The 17,063-nt window shown below is 34.0% G+C and overlaps 1 protein-coding gene across 1 annotated transcript; it reads left to right on the top strand.

Moving 5' to 3' along the window:
* Nucleotides 1–45: 45 nt before the first annotated feature.
* Nucleotides 46–14,063, top strand: LOC129233078 (adenine DNA glycosylase-like; the record flags this gene model as incomplete). The annotated part of the gene is made up of 2 exons (XM_054867144.1): nt 46–460; nt 13,738–14,063. Coding segments are annotated over exons 1-2 (617 nt in total), but the record flags the coding sequence as incomplete, so codon positions are not given.
* Nucleotides 14,064–17,063: the final 3,000 nt, after the last annotated feature.

The raw sequence follows: 17,063 nt of genomic DNA, 5'->3' as shown, positions 1-17,063 counted from the left end.
GCTCTCTTATCTCACCAAATCATTTGTGGCGGCATTTTCGTAAACATAAAAATTTAGAGCAATTTCTACTCTAACATATGTAATTGATTTTATCGCTTAGAAATAATAGTATCTGAGTCAAAAAAGAAACTTTGATTCAGCGCACAGTAGGATCCATGAAGATTTCCAAATGGCTGGGAAACGTAAAAGAGTTGTAAAAGAAACAAAGAGTAAGAAGTCTTCTTTGAAAGCGTCGATGAACATTTGTTCCAAGCATATCTTCTCTAAAACTTCTATTACACAAATTCGGAAAGAACTGTTATCTTGGTACGATGCAAATCAACGGGTTTTGCCTTGGCGGACAATAGCTGCATCTGAAGTTGATCCTAATGTCAGAGGATACGCTGTTTGGGTTTCCGAAGTGATGCTGCAGCAAACGCAAGTCGCAACAGTCATACCTTATTTTAACAAATGGATCAAGGTAAAAATATGGCATCTCAAAAAAATTAAAATGTCATGGTTAGTTATTAATTGCGTGAGGGATTTCAAATTGCTAGCCAACAAATTAGCCTAATTCCAAAAGTTTTGGGCAAAGACTTAATTAATGGTGAATTTTTAATGTTTTTGTTAGAAAACTTCAATGAAAAAACAAAGCATAATTTAAAACAGCATTTTATGAAATATAAATGCAAATGTTTTATTATTTATATTTTAAATATGCATTATACACTTAAGATTAAATAAAACAATTCATAACCATGCATAAGGCACTGAGTTCCCAATTTTGGCGGCATTTTATTTTGTTGCAGTATTTCTAATAATTTTGAGGATCGAGGGAAAACCTTTTTTTTTTGATCAAAATTTCCTGATCAGAGTTTTTTCTGCTGAATTTACGAGTTTATCGCATTTGCATTGCGGCGGACATTTGACACGGGCCCTGGCATGAACATGTGATACAATGTGTCCAACTTTTCTTACCCAAGGGAAGCACCTCAAATTGTGATGATTCTCACTGGCAGATATGAAACTTTAAGGTGCTTAAAAAATTTCAAAACTAGAACTATTGTTATCATTACTTAAAATCATGGGCGCCCATATGCAAAACTTTAAGGGGATGGTTCAGATACAGTAAACGCCACTTAATGTGATCATGGTTAATGTTATTATTCGCTTAATGTTATCGGAATCACAAAGTTCCGGAACACTTGTATGTTAACACACGTTGAAAAAGTCGGATATTGTAATCAGCCTCTTCGTTTATTGTTATTAGTTTTTCATAAACTTTCAATTTTTTCCCCCGTTATTGTTCCTCAATTAACAGAAATACACAGTCAAACTTTGACGAGACTAACTTTCTGTGTAGTATTTTGTGGTTTTCAATAGCAGTTCAAAATTTTTCTAGGAATGAAGCTACAGAAAGTTTGCCCCCAGTGACCACTGATTCCCCCTAAGAAAACTTTCTGTTGCACTTTAAAAAATTTAGTCGCTGGACGTGGCATTGATGTAGAACCTCCATTGTTGCCATTGCTTTGTAAACTATTAAAGAATTGTGTCGAGATTGAAAACAAAGCGAAGTTAAATTAAAATTTAAACAACAAGCAAAACCATGCTGGAAAAGATAGAAAAGCTGAATGTGCTTTGAAACTGGTTTACGAATGTCGGTGAAAACGGTCATATTTTACTTCACCTATTACTATATGATTAAAAATTGCATAATTTTGCTTTAACTTTTTATAATTCAGATATTTCCATTCTGTTAATTTATAATTTGAAAGTGCATTTAGTTGAGTCACCGATTTTAATTTGAGGTTGCCAAAATAAATGCACCTTAATTGGGCAGTTCTCAAAAGGTGGGAGCAAACACAGGCCTCAACTTTGAATCTTCAACACCAAATAACTTTCATTTTAATTAACTCAAAAATTTTTGAGTTAAATTATAATACTGTATAGAGACAAGAATTGACATAAATTATGAAAAAATTGCTCTTCAAATGCCCTTAAAAAATATTTTCTTTGCTAAAAGGCACAATTTTGGACATACCAAAACGTTAACTGAGCAAATGTACCATTAAAAAAAATTTTTTTTTTAATTATTTCCATACGTTTCAAAAAAAAATTAAAGGTATGAATCTTACACTGAATAATTTTTTGTTAATATTTGACACAAATAACAAAAGTAAAGACAGATTATTTACTTTGTAAACGATTTTAGAAAAAAGTAAGTTTGAAATTTGATGTATGTCCAAAAGTTACGATCTTTACAATGCTATTATTTGAGAACTAAGTATATGATGTTTTCGTTTTAAAGGTATTTATCGATCCTGAGAATCAATTTTTAATTGTTTAAAAGTGTTTTCATAAGCTTTTATGCAGTATCTTAGAAGAAAAATGATTTTTCTTAAACATACATGTGAGATGTCCAAATCGCGTTACGATCTTGATGCCGATAATTCTGTCTGTTTATTCATAATTTTTGATCATCCACTGTCTTCTAACCTCAATAAAAATGGTTATTATAATGTTATTTTCTTTAATCCATTGGTATTTTGCATAATTAATACGTTACACATTGAACAATACATAAATTACAGTAGAAACATGGCTGGTTATGATCGAACGAAAGCCATTTTGCGCTAAAATCGCCAAGCAAACTCCGTTGGCGACAACACAGTGTACGATAAGCTAAAGGTTACCAGAGGGGAATTCTAGTTTGGCAAATGTAGTTTTTCGTCAGCTGCACCAGTTTTGGCGACTTTATCACCTGCGCTAGCAATTTTTTTTCCCCCGCTTTTATTATTTTAGAATTTATTTTTCTCTTTCTTTTCGAAACATAATTTAAAGATCTCCAAACAGAAATACGAATTTCTTTTTTCAATAATTATTTTTAGACATCGTTTTAATTTTTATGATATTAAAAAATATATTCATTTTTAAAACTGATGTCACTTTTTACATTTGTATTATTTTTAATTTGAAGCTTTTTTTACCTTTCATCAGCTTTTTCAAAATCATTCCAAAACTTATACTTAAGGCTCTTCTAAACCTCTCCGTAAAATCAGATTCGACGAAAACACGAAATCTGTGGCAACACAAGGGGTGTATCTGGGAGGGTCTAACTCGATTTTTTTTGCACTGCTAATTGGTCAGATTTCATGATGGACAACGTCAATCATTGAGTTGTTGAAAGGACAGTCGTAAATCTAAGCTGTCCCCATCGGTACTCCTTTTGCGGTCGGACGAGGGCAGAGAGCTAGTTCCAAAACATGTCCCCCCCCCCCTCCGGCCTATTTCCCACCACGACAACAGATCGGCGTAGCGGAAAGAACTGACGAGTATGAGGGTGAAGAAAAAAGAATCCTATTCTATTCTACCACCCTTCTCACTTTTACTTGAAAACTTTGGAATCGCGGGACAATTCTTTACATTTACTCTTCGAATCGAATTCTGTATTTGTTTTGCAATTCATGGGCGGCATAATCTTCATTTTTTTTTATTTATTCGTTCAGTTCATTTATTTATGTATTTTTCAATATATAATTGAGGGGGAGGGGGCGAACGGAACACTGATGATCTTTATAACTTTATCGATAAAAGATTGCTTTGCTTTTTACAGAAATTTCTGAAACTATTCTTGAAAAGAAAAGCAAAACAATCATAGAAAAATGTCGAAGAATTTCTGCGGATGTCGGTGTGAGCATAAAATAAAAACATTTGGTAGTTGTGTAGTTAGGTTTGCTGATTGCTAGTTTGATGAATGTCACAATTAATAAAAAAAGCATAAAGAGTAAATCTTTCGAAAACACTCACGCCCTGTACAAGGATTTTCTGTGCAGTTTTTAATTAGAAAATTATGCTTTTGTTTTGTCTATGAATTTTCTGCGCATCAAAAGAGGAAAGAAAGAAACTGACGAATCTACATGTTGGCACGATAGAAAACAGGAAGAAAAAAAAAATGCTGTTGTCTTTTTAGTGATCAGAAGGATACCATATTACCAGTGGCGCACAGGAATTTTTTAAAGGGAGGGTCCAAGGTCGAAAGTCTCATTCCATTATTACGCCGTCAAACATATTGACTTGATTTTATCGATTCCCGAGAACAAAAAACAGTAAAAAATAAGCTAATGAATAAATATTAGCATTAAGTAAAGAAATAACCAGAAGTTAAATAATTTACGCTTTTATTTTTCTCATAATTAAAAAATGAATTCAAGTTCAAAGGATCTCATTTCAATTTGTAATCACAGAACTAAAAACGTAGTTATTACTGTGTATTCATTTATAATCCCCATTCTTCTTCTCATAGGCTAAGTGCACATTATTTTAAAAAATCTCTTAACATGAGGGTTTTATTTTTTCACTTATTAAAACAGAAGTTATTGTTACCTTTGTTTGAAATTATTTCACGCACAAAATATAGAATCGTAATAATCGGGGGAAAAAGCAAGACCTATGGGAGGGGTCCTGACCCCCTGGACCCTTGTGTGCGCCACTGATAAATACCCACTAAGGTTTTCATTTTTTATACACGTGTACTAAATAATTAGAATGAAATGACACCTCTCAGTAATACTAAAAGCAGATTATTGCAGAGCTTAGTATTTTTGACAGTTGCATGCAGAATCAACGCTTGATTTAAATCTGAGAAAAGCCATGTTACTGCGTACAAAAGCCCTTTATCACGCTCTGAATGCAAATTGGGAATTTTACTGTTGTTTTTCTTGGATAAAAGCCTACTTCAATTCAAACTTTCGTCGATGTGCCTATTCATCAACATTTTAAGATAATTTCAATTCATTGAGCGTATTGTTAAAAGAATAAAAATTATATGTTCACAAATTTTACCAATGCATATAATAAAACGTAAGTAATTGAACTCTAATGGTTTAAATATACTTCGAAAGAATGAATAAAGTGTAAGAAAACGTACAGTGGTTTAAAATAGTCAGCAAGTGGTATTTAGGAATTTCCGTATCATAAAAATTTGATTTCTTGATCTTGAGGCAAAGAATGTTTTTTTCTTTCAGTTTGACACTCTCTGTTATTTAAACATTTTGTTCACATAGTAGGAAATTAATAAAACTCCTTATGAAAATAGAGTGGCGTTAAACAATATCAGTAGCACAGTATACAAATGAAAAACGTTATCTATCATGAAAGCGTCTCGAAAAATATTTACGTGTACCAACAAAAACGCTATTGTAAAAAGATTGCCATCAATCATGAAACGAGAAAAAAGATTTTCCTAAAAAAAAGGGAAGGAACATGGTTTTGTTAATATTTTCGAAAAAGATTTTCGTTTAGAGTTCAAAACTGTCATATGAGAAAAAAAAAAATGCATCGATTCAATGAATCAAATGTATGATCATGTTCAATCTCGAGAATTATAGGAAAAAATAGATTGCAAAAGACACAAAATTAAATAAGCATTATTCGAAAGGGGAGACAGTGAGGCACTCAATTTATGTGCCGAAGTAATTATCACTATGAGGAACTTTCTTGTTCCCAGTCTCATTTGCTGTACGCAAACGAGAAGACTTGTTTATCCAAAGTGGGGAAACAAAGTGCAAAAGGTGAGAAAAAATTATACATGAAATCAAATGAATTGATATCGTTCCATCTTGAGTATTGGAGGCAAACAAAATAATATGAAAATTCAAAAAAAAAAAAATGATCAAGGAAAAAGAGTACTGTGACCCTTAAATTACTGTGACAGTATCACCATACTGAACCTTCTTGTTCGCAGTCTCATTTCTTTTCATGCAGTCACGATGATTGACAAATTCGGATTGCAAAAATAAACTTTATGTAACATGAAAAGATTTCGGAAAATGCATTGTAAATTGTGAATAGAGTTCTTTGATTGTGAGCATGCGCAAATGATCAAGACGAAGGTTCAACTAATGATACTTCTTGAAATATCGAGAATGTTTTTGATATGAAGTGCTGCTGGCGTCATTGCTTTCTGGATTCTTTGAAAAAAATACTTTCAATTAGTGTTTTAAAGAGCCATTTGGGTGGAAAAAAGCATCACTTTATACTAGAGCTCGACCGATGGCAATTTTTGGCCGATGGGCCGATGCCGATTGTTGGCCGATTGTTCAGAGATGGCCGATGGCCGATTGTTTTTCTCAAAATGACCGATGGCCGATGGCAAAAAAAAAAAATCGAAAAATTAAAAATTACCGTCGGTTTAACGGGAATCTATAACAAAATCACAAAAATCGGTTTCGCCATCTCATATTTGTTTCCAAGTAGGTCTCCAATTCGGCAATGTATCCCCAAATGATCAGTCTCAGATGCAATAAAGTTTTGCATTGAAATAAGTAATTGATAGCCACAAAAAATGAGTAAATAGGCCTTTTAGAACACCCGATTGAAAACAAAAAGGGAATAGCACAACTGGAACGTACGCAGACCCCACATACGAAATTTTAACCTTCTACAGGTTACCATTTTTGAGTTATAACTTATGAGAGATACTTACGCAGATCCAGCCGCAAAAAACAACGCAATAATTAACTTGTATGTACCTGAATGCAGTATTAAAAATTCTTTCAGGGGTGACTAAAATAGAAATTCATGCTGAAATTCAAGTAAGGGTCAAAGGGTCAGCTCACCCCCTGTGAGAAGAATGTCATTATGATTATTATTAAACTTCATTTTTTTACATCCGAAAAAATAGTACATGGAATCAATGTCAACATTTTTTTTTTTTTTTTTTTTTTGCTCGGTTCTGTAAGGTAGTTCTTTTTAGCGCGTCATAATTCAAAGAATTGACTGGATTTGTTTACTGAGGTATTGCTATTTTGATTTCTTTGTTCATTTTCAAAAGCGCAAATTTCTCTAATGAGCTTAACTTTTTTCCCAGTTCTCCTCCCCCTCAAACCACATGTTGTGCGTGTCATGTGTGCCTTTTCCTACTATTTATAGATGTTATCTCATATAATCAAAGCTTATGGTGACATGACCAGCATATCTGCCGAAAGAAATGTGACTTTTGATGAACGTTTGAGGGAATATGATCCATGGCTCAGGCTGTGGCATTGAAAATTTAGGGGGAGGGGAGGTAATTTGAATGGGTTTTGACTTGGGGGGGGGGGGGTACTCCGTAGCATATGAGGCGGTACGCTCTCCTGCATGGAATGATGGGCAACCCTGATTAACTGCTACTTTTTTACGTAGGAATAATAACAATATCCATTGAAACTTGACCCCCCTTACAAAAATTTCTGGATCCGCCCCTGTTGATGTACTAAATCATACTTGCTGATGACAGTATCACCGTACTGAGCTTTCATGTTCGCAGTCTCATTTCTTTTTCATGCAGTCACGATGATTGACAAATTCGCATTGCAAAAATAAACTTTATGTAACATCAAAAGAGTTCGGAAAATGCATTGTAAATTGTGAATAAAGTTCTTCGATTGTGAGCATGCGCAAATGATCAAGACGAAAGTTCAACTAATGATACTTCTTGTACTATCGAGAATTATTTTGATATGAAGTGCTGCAGGCGTCATTGCTTTGTTGATTCTTTGAAAAAATACTTCCACTTGGGGTTTTAAATAGCTATCTGGCGGAAAAGCATCACTTTATACATGAAATTGAATGAATCAAATATGATCCTGTTCCACCTTGAGTATTGGAGGAAAACAAAATAATATGAAAATTCCAAAAACATTGATCGAAGAAAAAAGGTTGTGAGGTACTAAATTACTTGCTGATGGCTGTCAACTTTCCTTATTCGCAGTCTCATTTCTTTTTCACGCAGTTGCGAAGATAGACAAATTCGCTTTGCAAAAATCGACTTTATGTAACATCAAAAGAGTTCGGAAAATGCATTGTAAATTGTGAATAGAGTTTTTTGATTGTGAGCATGCGCAAATGATCAAGACGAAAATAAAAGTAATGATAATTCTTGAAATATGTACAATCTTCAAAGGAGAAGCATTTTGATACGAGGTGCTGCATTCGTCATGACTTCGTTGATTCTTAGAAAAAATACTTTCACCTGTGGCTCTAAAGTCACAGGGGAGGAAAAAATGCATGAATTTGAATATATATATATATATATATATATATATATATATATATATATATATAATTGGATTAATCAAATGTGATCCCTTTCCATCTTGAGTATAGGAGGAACACAAAATAATATGAAAATTTAAAAAAACAATTATCTGGGAAAAAGATAGATACTGGCTGATGACAGTATTGCCATAGTGAACTTTCTTGTTCGCAGTCTCCTTCTTTCCTTTTTTTTCACAGTTATAATGACTGATAAATTGATATTGTAAAAAAAAAAAACTTTATTTAAATGAAACATTAAAAGAGTTCGAAAAAACCATTGTGAATTAAGATAGTAGATCCATGGCCGCGCCGTCCTTATGTGCGAGGTCGTGAGGCACACTACGGCGCCAGAGTCAAAAAGGCGCCTTTCACTACCAATCAAAAATGTTCCAAATGGGGGGAATCTCTCCAACCAAAGAAGGAAAAAAAAAGAACTTTTCATTATATCCAGTATCCTATGGGGCCCGCTCAGCCCAAAGTGATGCCCAGGCCCTGGCAAAATTTGGTGCCCCCTCTCACAGGAATATCTGCAATTTTTTTGTGTGGAAATAATCATTCTCAAAGAAAGAAAACGGCAAATCAAAAGTTCCCGAAAAAATTAAACGTAACCCTCCATAAATACAACTAAAATCCTGAAAAAAAAAAAAAGAAAGAAAAATCGCCAAATAATAATCAAAAGGGGAAAATTTTACCTCAAAACGAAAACAAAATTTTATTTAGTCACAAAAGAGAAAAAAAACTGGCAACCTTCTAAACGCTACTTTAAAATGAGATTGCGCAAACGATAATTTTCTGATTTAAAATTTCTGTTCCATTAGGCTTAGCAGTGATTTTTAATTTTTTCCTGGTGATTTTAAAGCCTTTTTACTTACAAAAAAGGAAGTATTGTATTCACGAAAAAAAATTATCTCAAAATTCGGACTTAATTTCCATTTTGCTCACCCACGAATGAATATTGAGTTTTTTTTCCAACCCAACCACACACGAATATGTGCCTAAACACCCGAAATATCCATTTTGACATTCCCCGAGTTAATTACAACGACTTTTCGCGTGACGTCCGTATGTTCGTATGTATGTCACATAACTCAAGAACGGTATGTCCTAGAAAGTTGAAATTTGGTACGTAGACTCCTAGTGGGGTCTAGTTGTGCACCTCCCATTTTGGTTTCATTCAGATGTTCCGAAAGGGGTCATTTACACCTTTTTTGGGGGGGGGGGCGGGAGTCAATGTTAATTCAATGTAAACTCAAGTAGTGTTATAATTTATACAAACATTTGGCAATTTCTCGCCAAGCTTTTGGTCACCAAGTTTTGTCGCCAACTTTGCGACACATTTGGCGTTTTTTGAGCAAATATATATATATATATATATATATATTTATTTATTTATTTATTTATTTACGTGTGGTGTTTAACGGAAACAAACTGTTGATTATATATAACTAGCGACGATTATTCATAATTTTCAATAGACTTGGTAAATATGATACATAATGTAATGTTTGTCAAATTTACTAGTTTATTCACATAATTTCCTATTCTTCGTGGATATTGCAATAAATTAGGATTATTGTACATTACTTTCATTTCTTACCTTGGAAAATGTATATTAGATAATAGTATTAATTCTATTAAAAAAAAGTTTTTATTATTAACTATTTAATTTTTACCTAAACAAAACGGAACTTCAAATTTAATTACATATTTAGAATTCTAGATAATGTCAAAGTCTTAAAAATTAAAGATCTGAAAGTAAATGCACAACACACAAAGCCTCCATATCAAAAAGCAAACTAAGCCAATATTCTAAAGAAAAACATTTTCTTGTAAGATAACCTATTCAGACTCATTCTGCTATGACTTTCAGAGAATTATTACCAACTGTTTCACTAAACTTCATTTTCAAAGGCATTGCTGTGTGTGATATATCTGATCCTTCCAGAAAGAGATGATTATTTTTAATTAATATTGCTAGTTCTGGAACATTGTCAAGCAAAATATTTTTTCTTTACAAATTGACTTGATTTTTAGTAAAGCTATGGACTTTTATTATATTCACCACTACGAGTCAAGGAATATAGTTGATAAATATTAAATACTAGTAGTACCCACACGGCTTTGCCCGTAGTAGAAAATTAAAAGGTCTTATGGTTCGCCTGTATAATTACAAAAAATGTATGGTGAATTTTTCACCAATTGGCTTACACCATGTTACTGTTCCACGTTATGATAACTTGGTAATTTACTCGTTCATCGTATGATAATTTTGCTCGTGAAAATGTTCTTAAAATTGGAATAGAAAAAGAAAAAAATCGAATTTTCGAAAAATTGCTTCGAGGTGCACACCCCACGCTACAAACTAACTTTGTGCCAAATTTCCTGAAAATCGGCAGAACGGTCTAGGCGCTATGCACGTCACAGAGATCCAGACAACCAGCATCCCCCAGACATCCAGACAGACTTTCAGCTTTATTATTAGTAAAGACTATTTCCCCTGCTTTGACGCTTAGTAAATGACAGTAATTTTTGATCGTGTTTGTGGGAAGCTTTCTTTTCTATTCTTCTGAAATTACATTACACCACAAACTGTCTGAAGCCTGTAATTTACCCCAAAGAAAACACGTGGAATGGAATGTTTTACCTTTTTCTTTAGTATTGTTTAATCACCGCAAGGTAGCGTATTCGAGCTCTGGAGTTGGCAATACGATCTGACCGTTTTTTAAATAATTTGACTAATTTTAATAATTTTAAAAATTTATTTTAATCGGTGCACTTTTATTATTTACGGCTTCTGCCGATGACATCACAAATGATGAAATGCCATTCACTGTTGCCATTCGTAGAGCTTAATATTTAATTCGCATTTTTACTCAAGTGTAATGGCAACGATATGGTTGATAACAAGCGTAGAGCGCAATATTTAATTCGCTTCTTGATTACAATAACGTGAAAACGCAGTACACAGATGCGCCTAAGTACATCATTTGTGACGTCACAAAGACCCCGTCTTATTTTCAAAATCGGACATGTTGAAAAATTCATTAAAAAATAAGCGTCTGGAAAATGAAAGTTTTTTTTCTCGCTTCATGTTATTTTTAATTTTTTTTGCTTATTCTATCAATTTCAATGACTAAAAATTAGTACTTTTGATTGAAGGAAATAACTCCATTTTGAATAATCTCTGCGGAATATGTATAATCGCCAGATTAATCTCGTTCTACTTGCACATACATTCAGGAGAGGGAAATTTCATGATTTACTCGCCACTTCCCCTAATGTGGCTAGTGTATTTTATGTGAATTGGTTTATATTTTTGCAAATTTCACATCGAGATATAAATCGCAATCACTGTACTTGGCGGTATTTTTTTTAAATTAATAATTTAATAAAGAAATACATTATTAAAAATGGCATTTCAAATTTTTTTCCCATTATAAAATGCGGTAATTTTCACTGATTTTTCAAACAAAATAACTTCTACATTTAAACGGGGGGGGGGGTACTTATATTAAAACAGCATTGAAAAATATATCACCTAAATAATTTCAAAAACTTATCGCATAGAACTCGAAAGAAGAAAAAACCTGTTCTTTTTAGAACGAATTTCGTCGATGTCACACAGATACAAGACCAACACACAAAACGACAAGGAATGAATGATCATTAGTCAGTAATTTATTGCCTGTCATTGAGGTAGAGCGGAGGAACGGAGAAGCAGCAGACAAGACCCTGAAGACCCTGGGGGGAGAAGAGGAAGTGGTCCCTCAAAGCTCAAAGTGGGAGGAAATGGGTGTGGTCTGGTGAAAGGCGTGTTTTTCGCAGTTTTTCACAATTTTTCGAAAACAAGGCTTTACTCCGTGGAGAATATCAATAGAACAAATTGTCTCAGAAACAAACTCAAAATATGTTTTTAAAGAGAAAAGTTCAATCTCTTGCGCTCCTTTTTCAGTTTTTCCATATCATTTTTCAAACGTGTTAAAATAGTCGTTTAAAGTTTTAAAATGCTATTAAAAAAATTTCAAAATAATTACAGAAAAAATAAAAAAGCGCATATCTAGTTCTGTGTCATAGCCATCGTTTAAAACAAACCGCATGAAAATATTCCAGTAATTTCTCGTGTTATGCTTTGCATAGGTAGCAGATTTTCCCGTAGAGAAAGCATTAGCGTCGAAATCCAAGATGGACGGTATAGAAGAGCCTTAACTTTATTTATCATTATATGTAAAGAGCAGTATGTAAAGCCATTCAAGTATTTGATTAATATCTTCTTTATTATTAAATTGCAGAATTCAAAAAGTAGTAAATAAAATTTTCATTGGAAAAGTTAAAAATCAGATTAACAATTGTCAAAAATGGTGAAACTTACATTAAGATGATGTCCAAAATCTGTTACCTACAGACTGCTGATTTAATTTGCTAATTAACAATTTTTACAAATACCTGCTGTCTTTTCATGTTCATATATTGTGTTCTAGGTATGCATACTATAGAAAAAAAGCAAAATTGATGTCAAATTTGAAAATTTTTGAAATTGCTCAGAGTTAACTTTTTTGTTCCCACCTTTTGAGAACTGCCCAATTGGAAAAAAAATCATTATTTTGCGTTTCCTGGATTCTTTTCGGTTATTGTTATCAGTCGGTATTGTTATCATATTATATTTGTCCAAAAGTGATCACATTAAGCGGCGCCTACTGTGTTTTCTCCATGGTTTAGCAAGATATTTCTCCCATGGAAACCAATTTCAGTACAGATTAGAGTTATTGATAGTTTGACATTTTTAATAAATTATTCATTAATGACTGGAGAAGAACTGTTTTTACATTTTTGCAAAGAAAAAATGTACTAAAAGCAAGGAAGTTCTAAAGTCTTTGGGGGACTTGGCCCCCACTTGCCCCCCCCCTCACCATATGAGCACCCATGCTTGAAGTTTATTTTCTTAATGCAAAGCTTGCATGTTTTCGATCAATATCTGAATATGTGGCTCCAAATTTGATATTGTGACTTATCATACTTTTTGTTTGTAACATTGAACAAAACAATAGCCCACATTGATTGACTTTGGCAATCTCATAGGGCCTGTGAACTGAAGGTTGGGCTCAACTTCTTTAAGCAATGTTAGTGTTTCAGCTGATCAAAAAAGAGACAGGGATGGACAATTTAAGAAAAGAACACTTTATCACACTGAACTAAATCAGTACAATACTATTTGCATTCTTTCTGAAGTGTAGGGGAAGTCCCTTGTTTTTTTAGCTGACTTCTAGAGACTTGATTAAAAAATCTTGAAATTTCAACATCTAAAAATCTTTGTATTTTGAAATGTATAAAAATTGGCATTTTGTGTTGAGTTACATACATACACTTTCACTAAATGCAATGCCTTGGAAAGGTAATTTCATTTTCTTGGCTGTCCTGAAAGTTTTTCGTTTTTTGGCCTTAAGTAATTTCTCTCGTCCTCAATTCCTCTTTTTTTTTTGTTTTTCACTTTTAAGATTTGGTGTGTAACCACTGTTCTCCTTTTCCATGGGACTTCCAACTTCTGCCACTGATGAGTCCAGTCTTATTCTCAGGCACTTACGAATTTTTTAATTGATTTTCTAAAAGTAATTTTAAACCTGGGTTGATGAGAAGGCATCTTAATCCTGTTCCTCTTATTTTTCTTTTACCTTTTGCATTTGTTAGACATGGTCCACCATCCAAACATTGGCCGCGGCGGACTTGGAAGACATCTATAAAGTGTGGGCGGGACTAGGCTATTACTCCAGGGCTCGTAGACTGCATGAGGGAGCCAAGTTCCTCGTGACGAAGATGGATGGAACGATGCCACAGGAAGTAGAAGAGCTCTCGAAGACTATTCCCGGGATTGGTCCGTATTCTGCCTCTGCAATAGCTTCGGTGGCCTTTCAGAAAGTTGTCGGAGTCGTTGACGGAAACGTGATTCGAGTGCTGTCGAGGATGAGAGAGGTGGGGGCGGACTCCTCTCGCTCGAATGTTCGAGATCATTTATGGTCAGTATAGTGCTTTGATTTTCCATTGCTTTTGTATCTCGTTTTTTTTTTTTGGGGGGGGGGGGAGCTACTTGTGAGAATGCATCCTTAACTCAGGATATAAAATTAACTATGGTACTCTGGTGTAAGGACCACAAGCATATCTATTGAACCAGCAGATTTATACACTAGGTACATCACCAAAAATATTGGGACACCTTCAAAAATTCACATTTTTAGATTTATCAAGAAATAAGGAACCTATTGTTCTGTAATTTTTGTAAAAAAAAAAGGTGCCCTCTAGCTGTCATTTTCCAATAAAAATTAAATCACCCATGCATTTAGGGGACCAATTTTCCTGACCAAAGGCTCTGGGATGCTGGGTAGATGTTCCGGTTAGGCAGTCAGCTGAACGGGGGTTTAGTTCCCAAGCATGTTAGGTACTCATTTTATCAACCCACTGAAGGGATGAACAACTAACTCAATTGCAGTGAACCCAGGTCTGGCAGGGAAGCTTGAAGCGCTGTTACTGGACCCCTTAAGTATGGGCATAGCCAGAGGGGGCAGGGAGGGGCAATTGCCCCTGCCTAGAAGAGAACCTCTACCAACGCTCTTTCCAAATGTCACCAAAGATAATTAAAAATTAATTCTATGATTTCAATTTTGAAAAATTACTGCCACATAACTGCTTTCTCTGCCTTCATTTTACCGAAAATAGCATAAAGTATTATTTTAGGGGGAGAGGAGGAACTGATGTGATATACCCCACCCTTGGTGACTTTTTCCTGTTGGTGCCAAGAAAGCGTCGCCAAGAAAACGATGTATGACAACATATGTCATACATCGTTCTTAGCGATGCTTTTTTAGCGCCAACAGGAAAAAATCAGATAAAAAAACATGATCAAAGCACTTCAGAACACAATATATATAAAAACAGTATAAAAGCACAACAAAAAACATCACGAATATATGCTTCAAAAATGTACAGGGCCGGGGTTTTTTGTAAACATATTAAAATACAATGAAATAAATTATTGTATTAATTACAAGTCGAAATTAATGCATTAATTTTTTTTTTCATCATTTCTCCGGGATACGAGCCCTTGGTCTCATAGTACTTTCGTAATGAGACCTCGGCTCGCCGGCCCTGCCTCGGTCTCATTACGAAAGTACTATGAGACCTCTGGCTCGCCAGGACCTCTCTCCGCTCGGTCCGTTATCCCTCCGACTGTTAATATACATTACAGTCGGAGTATGGTCACAGTTATGTATATTTTCATGGAGACACCCAAAGGTGGCTCCTTCCGTTCAGTGTACAATAATGACGCAGTTTTAAGTGTGAAATATGCACCATTATTGTGCAGATTTATTAATAAAATTCAGCATTTTTAAGAGTAGAACTGAGCAACAAATACATTAAGAAGACAATCATTAAAAGAACATAAAACAACAATAAACATCGCGATATATGTAACAAAGATATCAAAAACTAACTATCTAAGAACACAATACTTAAAAGTAAGTGCACTTACCTCTTTTTTAAATTCTTTTCCATCCACCCCCGCATCAGGCTGTGCACATATGTCCCGCTCTTACGGAAATTATCCTCTTTTTTATTATTTTTATTACGTTAAAATTATTAAACTGTGTTAGTTTTGACAAAAAAAAAATCCTTATTTTTGCTTAATTTGATATTCTGCCCAATTAACGTCACGTACTATTTCTAAAAATTTTATAAACATGTCCTCATTTTTATACTCACAATTCTTTTTAAACAAATAATACACTAAATAACACTGAAAATCCCCCCCTCTGTTATATGCTGGTAGACTACTTTTTACGTGCCTCCATGTGGATTCAATCGTGTTTGTGTGGCAGCCAGTAACAGGATCAACAAAATGCAATTTGTGATTCACTGTTAAATGATTGTATCCCTCTTCCCCTAATGTATCATAAGCCCTCCAACAATCTGAGTAAACTGTAGTACCTAGTAATATCCACTGTTTTATGGCTTGAAATAAAGTTTCCCTCCCCCTTTCCGCAACAGCAACCAAAAAAATTCTGCCCGAACCCCGTTCAACCCCCCCAAAAACCCATTGTCCCTCAACTGCGTGACCCCAATTATATTTCCGCTTTCCAAATTTTGATTCATCTACTTCAATAATTTTCCCATCCCCCCCTATTTTTTCGGATTTTAATTCTACATAATTTGAAATTTCTTCGTTTATATAATTTCTTCAATCTGCTAAAGTATGAGATGAAAAAAAAATATTGCTTTTCAATATCTGCACTCTTTGTTCCTATTATTATTTCATATGTCAACAAAAATATCTCTTCTAATTTTAATTTACTTAAACTGAACCATGAACCCCACCTAATTGTTGTTTCTTTACCACAAACTTTCCCCCCGATAACATTTTTGCAAACAAACACAAACCCATCTGAACATCTTTTTGTTGCTTTAATTTTCATTACGGAATTACATCTAGAACATAACATTTCATTTTGAATTAACCCAATTTCCCTCAAAAATTCTAAAAAAACATCCTTATTTTCAATTAATTTGTAAATAAAAAATCTGTTTAACACTCCGGTACGTCCAAAGGTTGGACGACCTGACGAAAAATTAAAAGATGACTCATTCATAAATTTCAATTGATATTTTTCAATAACACTGCAAACAGAACTCATTTTAAATTATAAAGCACAAATAAATTAACAGAAAAAAGTAACAATAAGAAGAATACTCTAAAATAAAGTTTAAATTGAAACTTTATTTTAGAGTATTCAACTTAAAAATACTTCAAATTAAAATCCCCCTAAGAGCGGAACATATGTGCACCTACCTCCACGGACACACGTGCGAAAAGAATTAGTTCACATCTGTACTTCCCAGGTATATTCTGCAGGGTTACTAGGGCTACCGGAAAAAGTTTTATCGTCAACGTTGGCGATTTTCGAAATGAGCTAAAAATTCTATCCTCGCCAAGGGGGGGGGGGGGTATATCACATCTGTACCCT

This window comes from Uloborus diversus, unplaced genomic scaffold (genome assembly GCF_026930045.1).
Source record: "Uloborus diversus isolate 005 unplaced genomic scaffold, Udiv.v.3.1 scaffold_1558, whole genome shotgun sequence".
Lineage (NCBI taxonomy): Eukaryota > Metazoa > Arthropoda > Arachnida > Araneae > Uloboridae > Uloborus > Uloborus diversus.
The sequence above is the reverse complement of the archived record's forward strand: the minus strand, read 5'-3'. Positions and strand labels throughout refer to the sequence as shown.